The 18,783-nt window shown below is 43.5% G+C and overlaps 1 protein-coding gene across 9 annotated transcripts in view; it reads right to left on the bottom strand.

Annotated features, from left to right (window-relative positions):
- Positions 1-18,783, bottom strand: part of TRAPPC10 (trafficking protein particle complex subunit 10) — a 102,128-nt gene that overhangs the window by 20,845 nt on the left and 62,500 nt on the right. For all 9 annotated transcript variants that reach the window (XM_070489025.1, XM_044751054.2, XM_070489031.1 and 6 more), the window contains 8 exons: positions 18,683-18,774; positions 16,377-16,517; positions 15,948-16,060; positions 12,377-12,891; positions 11,152-11,293; positions 9,558-9,716; positions 8,515-8,744; positions 1,798-1,898 (listed from right to left, as the gene is read on the bottom strand). In XM_070489025.1, coding sequence (XP_070345126.1) covers positions 1,798-1,898; positions 8,515-8,744; positions 9,558-9,716; positions 11,152-11,293; positions 12,377-12,891; positions 15,948-16,060; positions 16,377-16,517; positions 18,683-18,774 — 1,493 coding nt within the window. The remainder of the gene's footprint in view (positions 1-1,797; positions 1,899-8,514; positions 8,745-9,557; positions 9,717-11,151; positions 11,294-12,376; positions 12,892-15,947; positions 16,061-16,376; positions 16,518-18,682; positions 18,775-18,783) is intronic.

Here is an 18,783-nt window from a genome sequence, read left to right as displayed (position 1 = left end):
ATAGCAAAATAAGAACCAGTTGTTACATATATTCCTATTTTCGATTTCACATGTAAAAGTATTAGAAAAGGGCCAGCCCTGTGATGCAGTGGTTAAGTTCGGCATGCTCTGCTTCAGCAGCCTGGATTCACAGGTTCGGATCCCAGGTGCAGACCTACACCACTTGTCGGTCATGCTATGGCAACAATCCACACATAAAATAGAGGAAGACTGGCACAGATGTTACCTCAGGGCTAATCTTCCTCAGCAAAAAGAAAAAAGTGTCAGATAAAAAAATCTAAGCAATTTCTGATAAAAAATGGATCAAAGAATATTGTTTCTGATACAGTATCATTAAATGATTACAACTGATTTTCCTAAACATGTAGTAGATTGCAATGAACTGTGTAGGAAAGGGCAACGCTACTCTTCATCATCAGAGGCAATGGGCACACACTGAGAAACTCAGTACAGGGTTCACTTTAATTTCTGCTACAGGTAAAGAGGAGTTTTGAAAAGCCAGTCTTAAATAAAGCAACTCAGGTTCTAGTGAGAACTGCTGATGTGTTTAACCATTAATGTCTGTAGTTCCCTCACAGTGATCTGAAGGAAAAAACCCTGCTACCATAATGTTCCACTCTAAAAATGGTCCTGGGGCCGCCCCGTGGCTGAGTGGTTAAGTTTGCAAGCTCTGTTTCTGTGGCCCAGGGTTTTGCCAGTTTGGATCCTGGGCGTGGACATGGCAATGCTTGTCAGGCCATGCTGAGGTGGCGTCCCACGTGCCACAACCAGAAGGACTCACAACTAAAATATACAACTATGTACCAGGGGGATTGGGGCAGGGGGAGGAGAAGACTGACAACAGTTGTTAGCTCAGGTGCCAATCTTAAAAAAAATAAAAATAAAAATGGTCCTGACATTTTTGTTTCCAAATTACCTGAACATCATCAACGGATGAAAGCAAAAGGGGAATGTTACAATGAGAGGCCAGACTCTCCCTGAGCCTAGTGATCAATGTGAGCATCATCACTTCCAGTGGGACGCCAGACACTGTGTGTCCCCTGATGTGTGACACACGAAGCACAGGACACCACCTCCAAACATTCTTGTCCAAAGGCTGATTCTGGATCTCAGCAAGCCTCTAGAGCAGTGGTTCTCAAGTGGGGGCAATTTAGGCCCCCCAGGGGACACTGGGCAATGTCTGGAGACATTTGTTGTTGTCACATTGGGGGTGGGGAGGATGGGGAGTGTCACTGGCATAAAGGAGGAGAGCCAGGGTGCTGCTAACCATGCTACAGTGTGCAGGACAGCCCCCACGGCCCCCAGCCCCCACAACAAAGGGTTATCTGACCCAAAGCATCAGCAGGGCCAAGGTTGAAAAACGCTGTTCTAGAGGTGACTACCAATTGACAGGGTAACTAGTTAAACAAATCCAAGAGGATGTGACCAGTCTAATCTAGAATGGTGAACTTTCTAGAGGACAACTGACCCAAGTTTGTCAATGAGCCAATGGCTTGAAAAAAGGGAAGGAGGGATAAAAAGGGGTCTCGTAATCAAATGGGGACTTTGTTTGGATCCCACATCCCACAAACCAACTGCGGCGCAACATCATTTTTGAGACAGCTGGGGAAATCTGAATATCGACTGGGTGTTGTAGGACACCAGGGAGTTACTCGGAATTTTAACATGTGGAAGATGGCATCATGGTTACGTAAGAAAACGGGCTCAATGTCACCACGGCCAGGCTATGAACAGCAAGGGTCTCCGCATAGGAGAGCCTGGGACAGGACCAGGGCCTGGAGTGCATGCCTCTTTTACCGTGTTCCGGCTGACAGCAAAGAGTGTCTGGTCCTGAAGGGTACGCTGAAGGTCAGTGCGATGACGGTGGAGTAGATGGACCATGGGCAATCGATGGACACCTGAGGAGAAACAGGGATGCACATTCAGACCACTCCCCTGAGTAGGAAAAATGGGTGAACTATTTTTTTTTTTTTTAGTTTAAATAAAATGAATAATTGAAAAAAAAAAAAAAAGAGTATGAAGAAAAGTAGTAGGATAAAAGGCTAAGAAACACAGCCACCTTCCACCCCTGGCAACCAGCAATCTATTCTCTGTATCTATGAGCTTGTTTTATTTTAGATTCCGCATATAAATGAGATCGCACAGTGTTTGTCTTTCTCTCTGTCTTATTTCACTTAGCATATGCCCTTGAAGTCCATGCACGTTGTAACACACAGCACGATTTCCCTCTTTTCTACAGCCGAATAACATTCCATTGTATATACACCACAATTTCTTTATCCATTCATCCATCAATGGACACTTCGGTTGTTTCCATACCGTGCTATCGTGAATAATGCTGCAATGAACATGGGGATGCATGTATCTTTTCAAGTTAGCGGGTTTTTTCCTTCAGATAAATACCCAGAAGTGGAATTGTTGGATCATATGGTAGTTCTATTTTTAATTTTTTCAGGCCCCTCCACACTACTTTCCATAGTGGCTGCACCAATTTGTGCTCCCACCAACAGTACACAAGGGCTCTCTTTCTTTCACATCCTTGCCAACACTTGCTATTTCTTGTCTTTTTTGTAATAGGCATTCTAACAGGTGTGAGGCGCTATCTCAGTGTGCTTTTGATTTGCATTTCTCTAATAATTAATAATGTTGAGCACCTTTTCATGTACCTGTTGGCCATCTGTATGGAAAAATGTCTATTCAGATCTTCTGCCCATTTGTTAATCAGGTTTTTATTTTGCTACTGAGTTCTATGAGTTCTTTATATATTTTGGGTATTAGTTCCTTATCAGATTTATGATTTGTAAATATTTTCTCCCATTCGGTAGGTTGCCTTTTCATTTCGTGGATGGTTTCCTTTGCTGTGTAGAAATTCTTTATCCCACTTGTTTGTTTTTGCTTTGGTTGCTTTTGCTTTTGGAGTCAGATTTAAAAAATCATCGCTAAAGCCTATGTCAAAGAGCTTACCACCTATGTTTTCTTCTAGGAGTTTTATGGTTTCAGGTCTTAAGTTCAAGTCTTTAATCCATTTTGAGTTAACTTTTGTATATGGTGTAAGATGGTAGTCCGGTTTTATTCCTTTGTATGTGGCTGTCCAGTTTTCCCAACATCATTTATTGAAGAGACTGTTCTTTCTCTATTATATATTCGCGGCTCCTTTGTTGTAAATTAATTGACCAAGTATGTGCAGGTTTATTTCTGGGCTCTCTATTCTGTTCCATTGATCTGTGTGTCTGGTTTTTATGCCAATACCATACCGTTTTAATTACTATAGCTTTGTAATATACAGTCATGCGTCACTTAACAGGGCTGCATTCTGAGAAATGCCTCCTTAGGTGATTTTGTGGTTTGCCAAAATCATAGAGTGCACTCGCACAAACCTAGATGGCATAGCCTATTACACATTTAGGCTATATGGTACTAATCTTATGGGACCACCGTCGTGTCGTATATGCGGTCTGTCATTGATCAAAACACCGTTATGCAGCACATGGCTGTAGTTTGAAATCAGGGAGCATGATGCCTCCAGCTTCATTCTTCTTTCTCAAGATTGCTTTGGCTATTCAAGGGCTTCTGTAGTTCCATATAAATTTTAGGATTGTTTGTTCTATTTTTGTGAAAAATGCCACTGGAATTTTGATAGGGATTGTGTTGAATCCATATATTATATTGGGTAATATGGACATTTTAATAATATCAATTCTTCTAATCCACAAGCAGAGTATCTTCCCATTTATTTGTGTCTTCTTCAATTTCATTCATTGTAATTTTCTTTTTTTTATTCTGAGGAAGACTGGCCCTGAGCTAACATCCATGCCCATCTTTCTCTACTTTGTATGTGGGACGCCTATCACAGCATGGCCTGACAAACGGTGCCATGTCCACACCCGGGATCCGAACTGGTGAGCCCCAGGCCGCCAAAGCAGAACGTGAGAACTTAACCACTGCGCCACCGGGCCAGCCACTGTAGTTTTCAATATACAAGTCTTTCATCTTGTTGGTTAAATTTATTCCTAGATATTTTATTATTTTTGATGTAACTGTAAAAGGGATTCTCCTAATTTCTCTTTCTGATAGTTCATTATTAGTGTAAAGAAATGCAACAGACTTTTGTATATTGATTCTGTATCCTACAACTTTACTGAATTTGTTTACTAGTTCTAACAGTTTTTTGATGGACACTTTAGGGTTTTCTATATATATCACGGCATCTGCAAATAGTGACAATTTAACTTCCTCCTTTCCAATTTGGATGCCTTTTATTTCTTTTTATTGCCTAATTGCTCTGGCTAGGACTTCAATACTATTTTGAATAAAAGTGGCAAGAGTGGATATCCTTGTCTTGTTCCTGACCTTAGAGGAAAAGGTTTCAGCTTTTGACCATTGAGTATGATTATTAGCTGTGAACTTGTCATATATAGCCTTTATTATGTTCACATACATTCTCTCTAAACCCACTTCGCTGAGAGTTTTTATCATAAATGGATGTTGAATTTTGTCAAATGCTTTTTCTGCATGTACTGAAATGATCATATAATTTTCATCCTTCATTTTGTTAATGTGGCGTATCACACTGACTGATTTACAGACACTGAACCATCCTTGCATCCCTTGATCAAATCCCACTTGACCATGGTGTATGATCCTTTTAATGTATTGTTGAATTCAGTTTGCCAAAATTTTTTGAGAATTTTTGCACCTATGTTCATCAGGGATATTGGCCTGTAGTTTTCTTTTCTTGTAGCATCCTGGTCTGGTTTTGGTATCAAGGTAATCCTGGCCTCATAAAATGAGTTTGGAAGAGTTCTTTCCTTTTCTCTTTTTTGGAAGTCTGAGAAGGACCGGTATTAATTCTTCTTTGAATGTTTGGTAGAATTCACCAGGGAAGCTGTCTGGTCTTGGACTTTCGTTTGTTGGGAGGTTTCTGATTACTGATTCAATCTCCTTACTAGTAATCAGTCAATTCAGGTTTTTCTATTTCATCATGATTCCGTCTTGGTAGGTTATATGTTTCTAGGAGTTTATCCATTTCTTCTAAGTTGCCCAATATGTTGGCATATAATTGTTCATAGTAGTCTCTTATGATCCCTTATATTTCTGTGGTTACCAGTTCTAACAGTTCCTCTTTCGTTTCTGATTCTATTTGAGTCCTCTCTCTTTTTTCTTGGTGAGTCTTGCTAAAGATTTGTCAATTTTATCTTCTCAAAGAACCAGCTCTTAGCTTCACTGATCTTTTCTATTGTCTTTTTAGTCTCTATTTCATTTATTTCTGCTCTAATCTTTGTTATTTCCTCCCTTCTACTAAGTTTGGGCTTCGTTTGTTCTTCTTTTTCTAGTTCCTTGAGGTGGAATACTAGGTGGTTTGAGACTTTTCTTGTTTATTGAGGTAGGCATTTATCCCTGTGAACTTCCCTCTTACTACTGCTTTCACTGCATCTCATAAATTGTAGTATGTCACATTTCCATTTTCTTTTGTTTCAAGATATTTTTTGATTTCTCCTTTGACCCATTGGTTGTTCAGCAGTATGCTGTTTAATCTCCACACATTTGTGAATTTTTCAGTTTTCTTCATGTAATTTATTTCTAGCTTCATACCACTATGGTTGTAAAAGATGTTTGATATGGTTTCAATCCTCTTAAATTTATTAAGACTTATTCTGTGGCCTAATATATGATCTATCTTGGAAAATGTTCCATGTGCACTTGAGAAGAATCTGTATTCTGTTGCTTTGGGATGGAGTGTTCTGTAAATGTCTGTTAAGTCCATCTGGTCTAACGTGATTAAGGCAAATGTTTCCTTACTGATTTGCTGTCTGGATGAAAGCAAGGTATTAAAGTCCCTCGTTATCACTGTATTGCTGTCTGTTTCTCCCTTTAGGTTTGTTAGTCTTTGCTTTATATATTTAGGTGTTCCTATGTTGGATGTATAGATAATTACAAATGTTTTCCTCTCGTTAGACCGACCTATCATTATGTAACACCCTTCTTCGTCTGTTATTACAGTGTTTGTTTTAAAGTCTATTTTGTTTGATCTAAGTATAGCTACTCCAGCTCTCTGTTTTCCATTTGCATGGAATATCTTTTTCCATCCCTTCCCTTTCAGTCTGTCTTTACGTCTACAGTGAGCCTCTTGTAGGCAGCGTAGAGATGGGTCTTGTTTTTTTATCCATTCAGCCACTCTATGTCTTTAGATTAGAGAATTTAGCCCATTTACATTTAAAGTAATAATTGATATGTATGTGCTTATTTTTTTAATTTTGTTGACTGTTTTATGGCCATTTTTGTAGTTCCTCTCTGTTCCTTTCTTTTGCTCTTGCTCTCTTCCTTTGCGGTTTGATGACTTTCTTTAGTGGTATTCTTATTCCTATTTATCTTTTGTGCATTTACTATAGGTTTTTGCTTTATGGTTACCATAAGGCTTACGTATAACAACATATGTATAACAGTCTATTTTTAGTTGGTAACAACTTAAGTTTGATCGCATTCTAAAGCTCTACATTCCCTCCCCCAAGTTTTATGTTTCTGATATCACATTTTACATCTTTTTATCTTGCGTATCCCTTAACTACTATAATCAGTTATTTTTACTATTTTTGTATTTTAGCCTTCATACTAGCTCTATGAGTGATTAATCCACTATCTTTACTATATGTTTACCTTTCCAGTGAGATTTATTTTTCCATGTGTTCTTGTTACTAATTAGCACCTTTTCTTTTCGTCTTAAAGACATCCCTTTAACATTTCTGCAAGGCTGATTGAGTAGTGATGAACTCCTTTAGCTTCTGCTTGTTTAGAAAACTCTTCCTCTCTCCTTCAATTCTGAGTGATAACCTTGCTGAGTAGAGCATTCTTGGTGGGAAGCTTTTTCTTTCAGCACTTTGAATATATCATGCCACTCCCTTCTGGCCTGCAAAGTTTCTGCTGGGAAATCCGCTAATAGTCTTATAGGGGTACCCTTGTTTGTAATAAGCTGCTTTTCTCTTGCTGCTTTTAAGATTCTCTCCTTGTATTTAGCTTTTGACATTTTTAACTATAATGTGTCTTGGTGTGGATCTCTTTGGGTTCATCTTGTTTGGAACTCTCTGGGCTTCCTGGATCTGGACGTCTGTTTCCTTCCCCAAGTTAGGGAAGTTTTCAACCATTATTTCTTCCAGTGAAATTTCTACCCCTTTTTCTCTCTCTTCTCCTGCTAGGAGCCCTATTATAATGCAAATGTTACTCTGGTTTGATGCTTTCCCACAAGTCCCTATCTTCACTGTTTTTCATTCTTTTCTCTTCTTGCTGCCTCTGATTGGGTGAGTTCTACTGCCTTGTATTTGAGTTGACTAATCCTTTCTTCTGCTTCACCTGGTCTGCTGTTGAACACCTCTGGCATATTTTTCAGTTTAGTTATTATATTCTTCAGCTCTGTGACTTCTACTTGGCACTTTCTTATTATTTTCCATCTCTTTGTTGACGTTCTGACTGTGTTCATCCATTCTATTGCCCACGTCAGTGAGAATCCTAACAACCATTACTTTGAACTCTTTCTCAGGCAAATTACTTATCTCTGTATCATTACAGTGTTTCCCTTAAGTTTTATCTTTTTCTTCTGCTTGGAATATATTCCTCTGTTTCTTCAATTTGCTTGACTCTGTTGGTTTCTATTCAGCAAATAAAACCACCACTTCTCCCATCTTGGAGGAGTGGCCTTGTGTAGGAGATGAACCTTGGCGTTCAACCCTCTCCTAGCTCTTGGTAGTCTCCCAAACCTTTGTGCTTGTCCAGGCGGCCTATTATATTTTCAGTAGCTCCCAGTAATTGAGGATGTGCCAAGTCTGTCAGTGTCCCAGAGGGGAGGATCTCAGCACCTAGATTCAGGCTGACTGGAAGCCAGACCCTCAGGTAGCAGCTTTTAAAAGAATACAAATATACACAGTCCTATGGGACCACAAGCCTACACTTCTACACATGGGCTGTTCAAAAGCCTTCAGAACAGATATTTGTGTTACAAGACATGGACACACCCGGAATAAGCACAACGTTAACAACATGTTCCGTGAGCTAACAGACTGTGGACCTAGGATCAAAGTCATGAACCTCTCAAATAACTGTCAATAAATATCAGCACCAAAGCATAAAATGACAGAAGTTCTTGCTTGCTAAGTTTGATGTGATGTTCCAGGGCACAGAAATGAAGGACAGCACGACACAGCACTCCCTGCAGCCCAAGCACGAGGATGAATGGACCACGGACCCAAACCCACCTCCGCCTAAGCAAACACTCTATCTTTTACAATAAACTGTCCTTCCCTCTTGAGTTGGAATAGAAAAGTTTGCCTTTGTCCTTACAAGATGCACCCTGTATCTAAGAAGCGGTGATCCACAGACAAGTGCCAAACCCAACGAGAGCCTGAGATATCAAGAACTAGAAATCTGCCACTTCAACAAAAGTTCTCTCTTATGTACTGTCTTTCACAACATGCAGGACAGACAGAGGCTGCCACCACAGACTGAGCAGTTCCAGCCCCTCCTTACTTTGTGGTCCGTGGTAGCCATGCAGTGGCCAGCTTTCTGCGTGTCCTTATGCTTCCTATGGGGCTCAGTTACCCCCAGCACACTGCTTTCCCCTCCACTTGCTGGAGCTGAAGGTAAAGAGAGAACTTCCAGTTCAAATTCGATCATGTGGTATGCAGGCGCAGCAGGCAGACTGATGCTTGTGACCTTGTCAGAGGACTGCACCCGGAGCGATGCATCAGAAGCTTTTTCTAGGAAAAATAGAAAAAGTCACCTCTAACACATTCCCTGTTTTCCTTGTTCCTTTCTCTTCGAGCAGGTGATGGGCCCAGCAGTGAAGTTCCAGCCCAACTCCTGCCGCTCCTATGCACGTGGAAGGGTGTGTCTAGGAAGGCTTGACTTGGGAGGGAAGAGGCAGGAAAATCAGGAACAAAACCCCTAAGACAGAGCGACACTGCATAAAAGTCGGCTGGTAGTGGCTCAGACAACTGTCATTGTGCTCAGTCTAAAGACAGAAAAGGGACACTTCCCACATGGCCCACTCCAGTACTGTGTGTGTCCCTGCACAACGTGTTCCCACTCCATCCCACCACCAGATCAACTCCCACTCAAACAGGGCACAGCCTCCTTCCCTCTCGATACCTCATGGCCAGAGATTGGGGAGATGGGACTTTCTTAGCACTCTAACCAGCACCTGGAAAGACTGATTTGCTTTTGCTTTTTCGTGAGGAGGGTTGGGGAGGGTGGAAGGAGGTAGAGGCCAGCCGAGCATCACCGTGGAGCATGGACCCAGGCTATAATGCTGCCTCACAAGTCCTCAGCAAGGTCAGCGCCACCTGGCCACTGAGCACGTGCACAGCTCTCAATCTATCCCTGCCAAATCTAATGCCCCGCCGAGGGGCAGGGTCACCGTCCACCTACAGGCAGGACATTGCCATCAAAAGCCAAAGGGAGGAGAGGTCCTCAGACACCACTTGAGGATGGCAGGGATGACAGGCTGCTTACATCCTCACAGTGCATGACAATGCCAAGAGTTCACCTTTGCTATGTGACTGCCGCCTCACCTCTCGTGTTAGAATAGATCATTGCTCTGTTCTCTGCGTGACACAGGATGAACATGGCTTCCGCGTTGCTGAGCTGGAGGCTGTCCCCGTTTTTTACTGTGTAATGACCAGTAGTGACAGTGAACTTGACCTTCTGAGGAATACCAGCCAAAAGGCTATCTAAAGGGAAGAAGACAGCAATTAGCATCACTATCAACCAAGAGTACCAATGGAGGGCCTACGCTGAGATTAAAAGGACACTCTGTTTCTTCTACTAGGAAAGATTTGTTCACTTGAGATACTCCACAAATTCCCTCAGTTGCCATCCCTCCACCCTCACTCTCCATCTCCGTTACGTGGACTCAGGGTTGAGTGGGCTCTTGCTAGGAACAAGAGCATATGCGAGACTGAGGTCTTAGCACTGCCTGGCTTAGAGAGTTAGTGATCACAGTGGCAACCGTGTTTGAGTCTCAAAATTTACCTGCCAATAAGTTAGTAAGAGAGAATCAGAGAATGATGCTAAAGAAGAGACTAACGATATCGAATGTGCTGCTGCTATTCAGAATTTTCTCTGGCTTTTTCAGGTCAGGCCTGCAGGATCTTTGGTCCACAAACAGTGAGATAGAGGGCATGGCTACCGCTTTCTCCTAGACAGAATGAAGACGTGGAATGAGCTGAGGTTTCTGAGAATCCCCTCCAGGGAAGGGAGAAGGAGGGAGGCAAGAGCTAAGAATAAACAGACAAGAGGGAGGGAGGGGCTGCAGTGCAAAGCAGAGGCATGAGCACGCCCGGCCCGGCCGGTCTCATCTGGTACGTCCAGGACCTCCCAGCAACAGAGCTCAGCCTTTTTCACAAAAGCTTCTTTGACGGAAGAACTGTTTTGAGAGACTCTTGTGTTCGGCATCCGAGGGCCTTTCCTGGCAGCCCTGGGAGAAGTTTAAAAGTAGAGAAACAGGGAGTATGGGAAGAGCAAATAGAGAAAAACAAATGGTTTCCTTGATTTTTTTTTTCCAAATGGAAGAAACCAGGAAATAAATATATTGCTTCCAGCCTAAACAACTGGGACACTTGCTCACTCGTGTTTTAACTGAGGGCCACGTGGTCTTCAGTAATTCGTTCACACCAACTCCTTCCAATTTTAAAAGTTAACAACAAGGACAGCAGCTGTGAGTTTCTCAAATGCTGTGCCAGGGGATCAAGTTTAATGAACACTTTCAAAGGAAAAGACTTTTGATCAGAGTATAGAACATAATTAAATCTAGCATTTAGCGTCCTGAACTCTAAGCAGGAAGTTATATTTACTTATTAAATTCTCTGCAGTAGACATTGGCCAATTTTTCTTATTTTCAGATACAGCATCTTTATTAAACATGAAAGTCAGCAATTACAGGAAAGTAAATATTCAGATGAAGAGAAGAGTCACAGCCAGTTAGTTCCCAGGCAAAATTTCTACTGTGCCACCAAAACGCCTCCCGAAGAGGGACACAGCCCGAAGCGCTGCAAGTCTGAAGTTGTAGGAAGCCCTCCTTTCAAGCAACTCCTTGGTAAACGCGTGAAGCACAACACGCACAAGCACAAAACAAGCCCAGCCTCCTGTAGCCCGCGGCCCACTCACCAGCGAGCGGCTCCACGTGCAGCTGCGGCTCCTGGGAGTACACGTCGTACTGCACCAGGGGGTAGATGTGAGGGAGCACAAACCACACCGGGCCCACCGAGGCGCTCAGCTGCCGCAGCGTGTATGTTCCCGGCTCCTTGGCCTAGGGTCAAAAGCAAGCATTTGGAAAGTCGTCACCCATCCTCGTAATTATGAGCTTCCTAAAGGAGGCTGTGCTGGACTCTCTTTGAAATGACCCTGTCTTATCCTCTTTACCCTCCTGCTCTGTGCCTAGACTTCTACACTCGGGCTGTTCAAAAGAGCCCTCAGAATGTCTCAGTCGATGACTTTCTGAGTAACTGACACTCAAATTTGACTTAATGCTGCTAATAACGCATTTTCAATTTCATAAGCTTTATCTGTGGCATTCTCTTCTGACAAGTATTTTTTTAAAGATTGGCACCTGAACTAACAACTCTTGCCAATCTTCTTTTTTTTTTCTTCTGCTTTTTCTCTCCAAATCCCCCCAGTACATAGTTGCATATTTTGGTTGTGGGTCCTTCTAGCTGTGGCATATGGGACACTGCCTCAGCATGGCCTGATGAACGGTGCCATGTCTGCACCCAGGATCCGAACCACGAAACCCTGGGCTGCTGAAGTGGAGCCTGCAAACTTAACCACTTGGCCACGGGGCTGGCCCCTGAGAAGTTATTTAATGGAGACATTCAGCATGCGATTTAAGGCCTGCTCTCAGACTAGACTAAAAATGCAGGCGACAAAGAGCTGTACGTCCACTGGGCAAATCCCCTTCAGTTGGTGGAACTTCGAGGACACGCCGCACTGGGGAAAGAGTTCAATCAGAATGAGTCAGAAGCAACTGTTTTGACATCCATGCAGCTACTAAAGGAAAATCAAGTTTAATATGAAAGTGCGCCATCTTTTTTGAAATCTCCTCATTTTAACAAATGAGGGTGTATTTTAATACAAAGGGAAAAAAACTAAGTAAATCCAGTGAGAAGACAAATGATGATCTATGTTAAGAACTTCATTCAAAATTTACCAACTGCCTTAAAACTGTATAAGTATAAACGAATTTTTTCAATGTCAGCCTATTCTTCCTTAGGGATAAAACAAAACCAGGGTAACTGGACAGAGGCCCCCTCGATTCTCATCACACTTCAGACAGTTCTGCAAGCTCCACACCCCTTCCTGACGGCCTCCACAGTCACCCCCTCCCCACACATACCTGCGTCCTGAACGTTATCGTATTGGCCCCTGGCTCCAGAGTCACACTGCTACACTTTAGCACGTGGGCCCCGTCCTCCAGGGCCACACCTGAGGGCGCATCCAGAGAGGCGCTGCTTTCCTGCCTTCTCAGGAGCATGTGAACGTTTTTGCATATGATCCCTGTCGTGTGCAAGGAATTATCGGAAGGACTTCTCTCAAACATCTCGTATAGCTCCAGGGCCGGTAAGCTGTTCTGGGCTGCGGGGAAAGGCGAGGGCTCCGTCGGAAAGTGAATGACCCCATTGGATGCCTTGTGCTTGGTAAGCCACTCAGCTGTCTTCCGGTAGCTGTTCTTCTCAATGCTGAAGTGGACGCTGATGGCAATCTGCTCCACGCGGACAGGGACAGGCATCTGACTGCAGATGGTTATCTCCACGGACAAAACACCGCCCACGTGGACCACCGCAGTGGAAGGGGTAAAATGGAGATCTCTCAGTTGTGCAAAAGACTGCATAGGGAGGACTATTTTGTGACCTGCAAATACACATTACCATGTCTTACTTCCCAAGTCACACTGCTGGATGAGAGAGGCAGCAAGACCTTGGCTACCGTCAGGCCAGCTGGAGCGCGCTCAACGTGAGAAGCAAGAAGCAACGATATTCAAGAGATGGTTCAAAGATTCCCAACCTCAAGCCATTGTCACACACACCAAAAAGAGCTCCACACATCAAAAGCACAACATAAACACACACACACATAACGTCTGGAAATCATGAAATCTGAAGAAACAAAGGTTTCTAAGTTCTGTTTTGGCAAACCTAAGAGAAATACAGGTCAGTTAACGTCTCAATTTCAAAACAAAATCGGTAAGTAAGTCCAATTCCTAGAGCTGTTTCAAGGAATTCTACCGCTTTCTCACGCACATAAAGAAGTTCTCAAGACAGCTGTGTCCCTCTACGTATCTGGAAATAAATCCAGGTGTTTGCCAGCCTCTGACGTCAGCCAGTGAAGCGGGGAGCCCTGCCTCCTGGACCACAGGAGGGCAACGGGGCCCCAGCCCCACAGTCAGCAAGGGGAGAAGAACCCGCCGCGCTCTCTGCCATCCCTTCCACCGGCACCTGGTTTGTCTAGAAAATTCACAAGGCTGCCGGACTGACCAGTAAGTATCTAGTGAACACTAATCACCTAAAGGACTTGCTGAGATTGATGCTATAAAACCACAAGAAAATGGAGGACAAGCGCAGAATATTTTACTCATATAGAGATGCCAAGCAATGTGGGTAGGAAAGGCCTAACTGCACAGTCTCATGCACACGTCACATACAGCACACCTGGCACATGGCTCTACCAACGACCAGTTGGGGCACATTAAAGAATCTAAAAAACCAAACAAAGCAAGGCTATATTGCTCCTGAGAAGCCCATCCAGACGGCCTGACTGGAGTGAAATACACCCTAGCAGTCAATGACCAAATGAACCTGAAGCCAGAACCTTCGGAGACAGTGGCTTCCAAGTAGTTAGTAACTGTTTTGGACTGAATCGTGTTCCCCAAAATTCTTAAGCTGAAGCCCTAACTCCCAATGTGATGGTATTTGGAGGTGAGCCCTTTAGGAGATCATTAGGTTCAGCTGAGATCCTGAGGGATCAGTGCCCTTATAAGAGGAGACACCAGAGAGAGACAACAGAGAGAACTGTCTCTGTCTCCCTCTCCCTGTCTGTTTCTCTCTGCCTCTCTGTCTCTCCCTGCCTCTCTCTCTCCCCTGTCTCTGTCTCTCCCCTCTCTCTGTCTCTGTCTCTCCCTGCCTCTGTCTCTCTCTCCCCCCTCTGTCTCTGCCTCTCCCTGTCTCTCTTCCTCCCCGTCTCTCTGTCTCTCCCTGTCTCTCTATCCATCTGTCTCTGTCTCTCCCCTCTCTGTCTCTCCCTGTCTCTCTCCGCCTCTCTCTCTCCCCCCTCTCTGTCTCTGTCTCTCTCTCCCCCCTCTCTGTCTCTCCCTGTCTCTGTCTCTCTCTCCCCATCTCTGTCTCTCCCTGTCTCTGTCTCACTCTCTCCCCGTCTCTCTCTGTCTCTCCCTGTCTGTCCCTCTCTGCCCTCTGTCTCTGTCTCTCTCTCAGTCTCTCTCTCCCCCCCGTATCTGTCTCTGTCTCTCCTCTCTCTCTGTCTCTCTCTCCCCCATCTCTGTCTGTCTCTCCCAGTCTGTCTCACTCTCTCCCCATCTCTCTGTCTCTCTCTCCCCCTCTCTGTCTCTGTCTCTCCCTGTCTCTGTCTGTCTCCCCCTCTCTCTGTTTCTGTCTCTCCTTGCCACACAGGGCAAATCAGGAAGAGAGTCCTCATCAGAAACTAGCCCTGCTGGCATCTTGATCTCAGATGCCCAGCCTCCAGAACCAGGAGACAATCACTGCCTGTTGTTTAAGCATCCAGTCTATGGCACTTGTTATGGCAGCCCGAGCTGACTAAGACAGTAACTATTTTAAATAAGTACTCTTCTTGAAAGACTAAACACAAGGAACTAAATGGTACAATAAATTTACTCTTACCACACTGCATTGTCTATAAAGTATATTTGCCAAAACATCCAGCCTGAATCTACGCCTTTCACATCTACCTTCCTGTTGGACACTCCCACGTGAGAACACCCAACAGAGTCCAGAAGGTGGGACAGTCTATGAGACAACTGGCTCAATATCTTTAACAAGTCAGTGTCTTACAACCCAAACGTCAAACAACGCATGATAAACAAAATGTGGTCTATCCATACAACAGGATATTATTCGGCCGTAAAAAGGAATGAAATACTGACATGCTACCACATGGATGGAGCTTGAGAACATCATGCTGAGGGAAGTAAGCTGGTCACAAAAGACCACACAGTGTACGCTTCATTTACACGAAATAGCCAGAATGGGTCTCTACAGGGACAGCAGGCGGACTCGCAGTTGCCAGGGGTAGGATGGAGGCTGGGAGGAGATAAGGATGGGGCTTCTTTTTGAGGTAATAACAATGTTCTAAAATTGACTGTGATGATGGCTGCACCTATCTGTGAATATACTAAAAGTCATTGAATTGTACACTGCAAATGAGGGGATGAATGGTACGTGAATTCTACCACAATAAAGCTGTTATATTAAAAACAGTCAACGTCTTGAAAAAAGAAAAAGAAATGGGAAGAACTGTTCTAAATCAAAAGAGAATTGAGATACTACAATCAGCTACAGGATGTGCTCTGACTGGACTCGACTAAAATAATTTGTGAAGACCTTTTTTGAGACAAGAAGGGAGATCTGAATGTGGGCTACTTAGCAGCTGAAGGTAGAACCCTGCCCCTCTTTGGGGTGGCGGGGGACCACCCTGGTTTTCAGGGTGCGCACGCTAAACCGTTTCAGCGTAGAGTGTTAGAGGTGGTCTGGAGTTGCCCTGAAGTTCAGCAAAAAGAAAAAAGTGAAAAGAAAGAAAGATACAGGTACATGTTTGCTACGCAGCAAAATGTTAACAATTGTTCAATGCAGGTAGTTAGTATACATTGTATTATTCTTTTTACTTTTCTATAATATTTGAAAATACCCCTAATAAAAAGTTTTAAAATTGAGTCTTACCTGGGCTCACTGTCTGTTGGCTGGCAAAGCTGAGTATCTCCTGGCAGAAGTATTTCCGTTCCTCTTCAGTTAAGTGGCGATCGCTGGCTAAGAGGCTGCTGGTCTGAAGGTAGCTGGAGTGCAGAGTCAAGGGGCCCAGAGAGGGGGCCTCACACTGAGGGTGCTGCGTGGACAGCCTCTACGGCCTCAGGACCCCTGGACTGCAGCCCCATGTGGATTCTTCTTTTTTTCCTTAGGTTATTAGGAACTCAAAAAGAGATCAAATATGTTGACTAGGCATTTAACTTATATTCGATCCAGTAATTATGTGCAAGGTGGCATTCTTCTCTAATTAGTAGGTGTTTATTAAACACTCAACTATGGGCATTGCTGCTGTACAAACAGAAAGCGATTTTCCTATTTCATGAAAATACTAAACTTAAAGGATACTTTTCAATTTGTCCCAGGTGTTTTTGACATTCGGCTAGTTGCTTCCTTGTGTGTGTGATAGGCAGTGCCCAGCCCTCAGCCAGGTAATTTTTCAATGCTCCTTGAAGATACATTTCTGCCTTTTGTGGAGACTTTTTCCTCCTTGCAATCAACAAACAGAAGCTTTCATTATGGTTCATGATAATCAACGAACTTCAACATAATCTTCATGACTTGCCCTCCACCCTTTGCAACCCCACGTCATGACATTTGTACCATCTTTAGACGTCCTTCTCCAACCACTCCCCTGGCAGGAGAAAGGGTACTAAATCAGGAATGCGTAACTGGAGCCGAGAAATGGGCTCACAGTGATAATCCCACACACACCGTTTGCCTAGCATCACACACTAGTCTAAGAACTTTCCTAATTGAATCTCAGGATAAGAAAAGTGAGGGCATTGTTCACTATTTCAAAAGCTGACACATAAGAACGCCAAGGGTAAAAGAAGGGGAAGAATCTGTCCACAGGTACACAGCTAGTTATCGAGGAAGGCAGGAGACCTGGGCTCCGTGCCACACCACCTAGAGAAGACAGGTCAACGCTGAAGCAGTCTATACGGCCCAGCCAAGAGGAGAGCTTGGGCCGACTCTGAAACCCAGGCAAACAGCACTGAGCGGTGCAGAGACTTACGGAGAACTGTGAAGAAGTGAAGGAGCAGCACATGTCGCCCAAGAGCAGACCTTCCCAGTCCAGTTGAAACCCTCAAGGTGTTCAGAATAAAACAAATGCAAAGCACAATGAACAAGAGCTTGCCGCGGCCTCAGCGACAGCATGGGTGCCCCGGCCTTCCCCAGAGGGGGGGGACTACTGAATTCAGGGGACAAAGGCCACCACTAAATAAGCACTCACTCTCTAGGCATCCTTGGAAGACATCCCAGCTTTCATTACCCTACAGTTGAAGCAATCAGAGTTCTCAAATTCTCACATAAATTTTAACCCTATCAAATTGGCGCACTGGTCTTTCTAGACTTTTATGGTTCTCTCCCACCCCCGTTTTTTTAAAGGGGTTGGAACCTTCCACACTTCTTCAGTTACTCTCTTTAGCTGAAGATTCTTCCTTCTAGAGCTGGAAGGGAGTCTACAGACCATTGGGTATCCAGCCCCCGGAGACAGAGGCTGGTGCTCACCCAGCTGGTCTGCGGCCGAGCTGGAACCAGGACCCCAGTCTCCGACCAGCACGTCAGCAGCATCCCACGGGAGCTCCCGGCCTCAGGAGGGACCAGGGTCCCGGCGGGCTCCACTCAGAGTGTCTGAGAATATGGCGTCTTTGCTCCATTAACTAATAACTTACTCCTTAGATACAAAAGATGGAGACTCAAGAGAGTCAAATGCTAGCCAACTCGGCCGTTAGCTGGTTGTGTGACTGGCTAGCTGCTGCAACCACATTTGGAAAACTAGTAAGTTCATTTAGATGATCTATGCATCTCTTTGCAGCCACTTCAATCAGTAAAATTATTCTTTCTTGTTTCATCCAATGAAATTATTAAACAGTTCAAGACGTCATTTCAAACACACATTGCTTTCGAGGAAACTTAAACATCTTTTCCCTTGTAATTTATATCTCTTTCCAGTACTTTGAAAGAGCAATTGATGCCAGCCAGGGTTCTTCTCCTGGATAGGCTGATTTTATCAAACACATGAGAAACAGGCTAAGTTTTTAGTCTTTTCTCTAGAATTCAACTCCAAAGCTGGAGCTAGACTGGAAACGTTTACAGCATTTTATACACACCATCTCTTAGTCAGTCACAAATCGCCTCTCTCTCACAGATACAAGACATGCAGTTACCTGACATCACTGACCTCGAGAATTTCAATCCTCCTAGGAGGCATATGATATAAACTAGAGAAACTGCTATAGAACAAGATATTTAAGGATCCATATCCCAATTTACTTGCCATTGGATGCAGAGTCTTCAATATTTCCTCATAATTATTTAATTAAATAAATTTAATTATAATATGTATATTACATGTATTATTATATTACCTACATATATCTATATATAACATATTATATAAGTTCATTAAATGAATTTAACTAAATAAAAGAAACTCAAAGATCAATAGCAGCTATTAAGGATAATAAGCTAAAAATCTCTCCATTTGGTTTTAGAAGAAATTGGAAAAAAAAAGATTGGTTAACAGATTCTACATTTTTCACTTTACAAATTTATGTACACTTTGTACTAACTCCATACAAAACAAATTTTCTCTGACTACATGTAGGAAATGTTTAAAATGCAAAGAAAAGTTCAAAATCAGTTACATGTAAAACTCTGCCAGGTCCTTCCCAACGAGCTTAGCAGACCGAGCCCTCCCGATACTTGTGCACATTTCCATGGTAGCGTGGGACAAATCCTGTGGGAA

Source organism: Equus asinus, chromosome 18, assembly GCF_041296235.1.
Source record: "Equus asinus isolate D_3611 breed Donkey chromosome 18, EquAss-T2T_v2, whole genome shotgun sequence".
NCBI lineage: Eukaryota > Metazoa > Chordata > Mammalia > Perissodactyla > Equidae > Equus > Equus asinus.
Note: the sequence above shows the minus strand (reverse complement) of the source record. Positions and strands in the feature narration are given on the sequence as shown.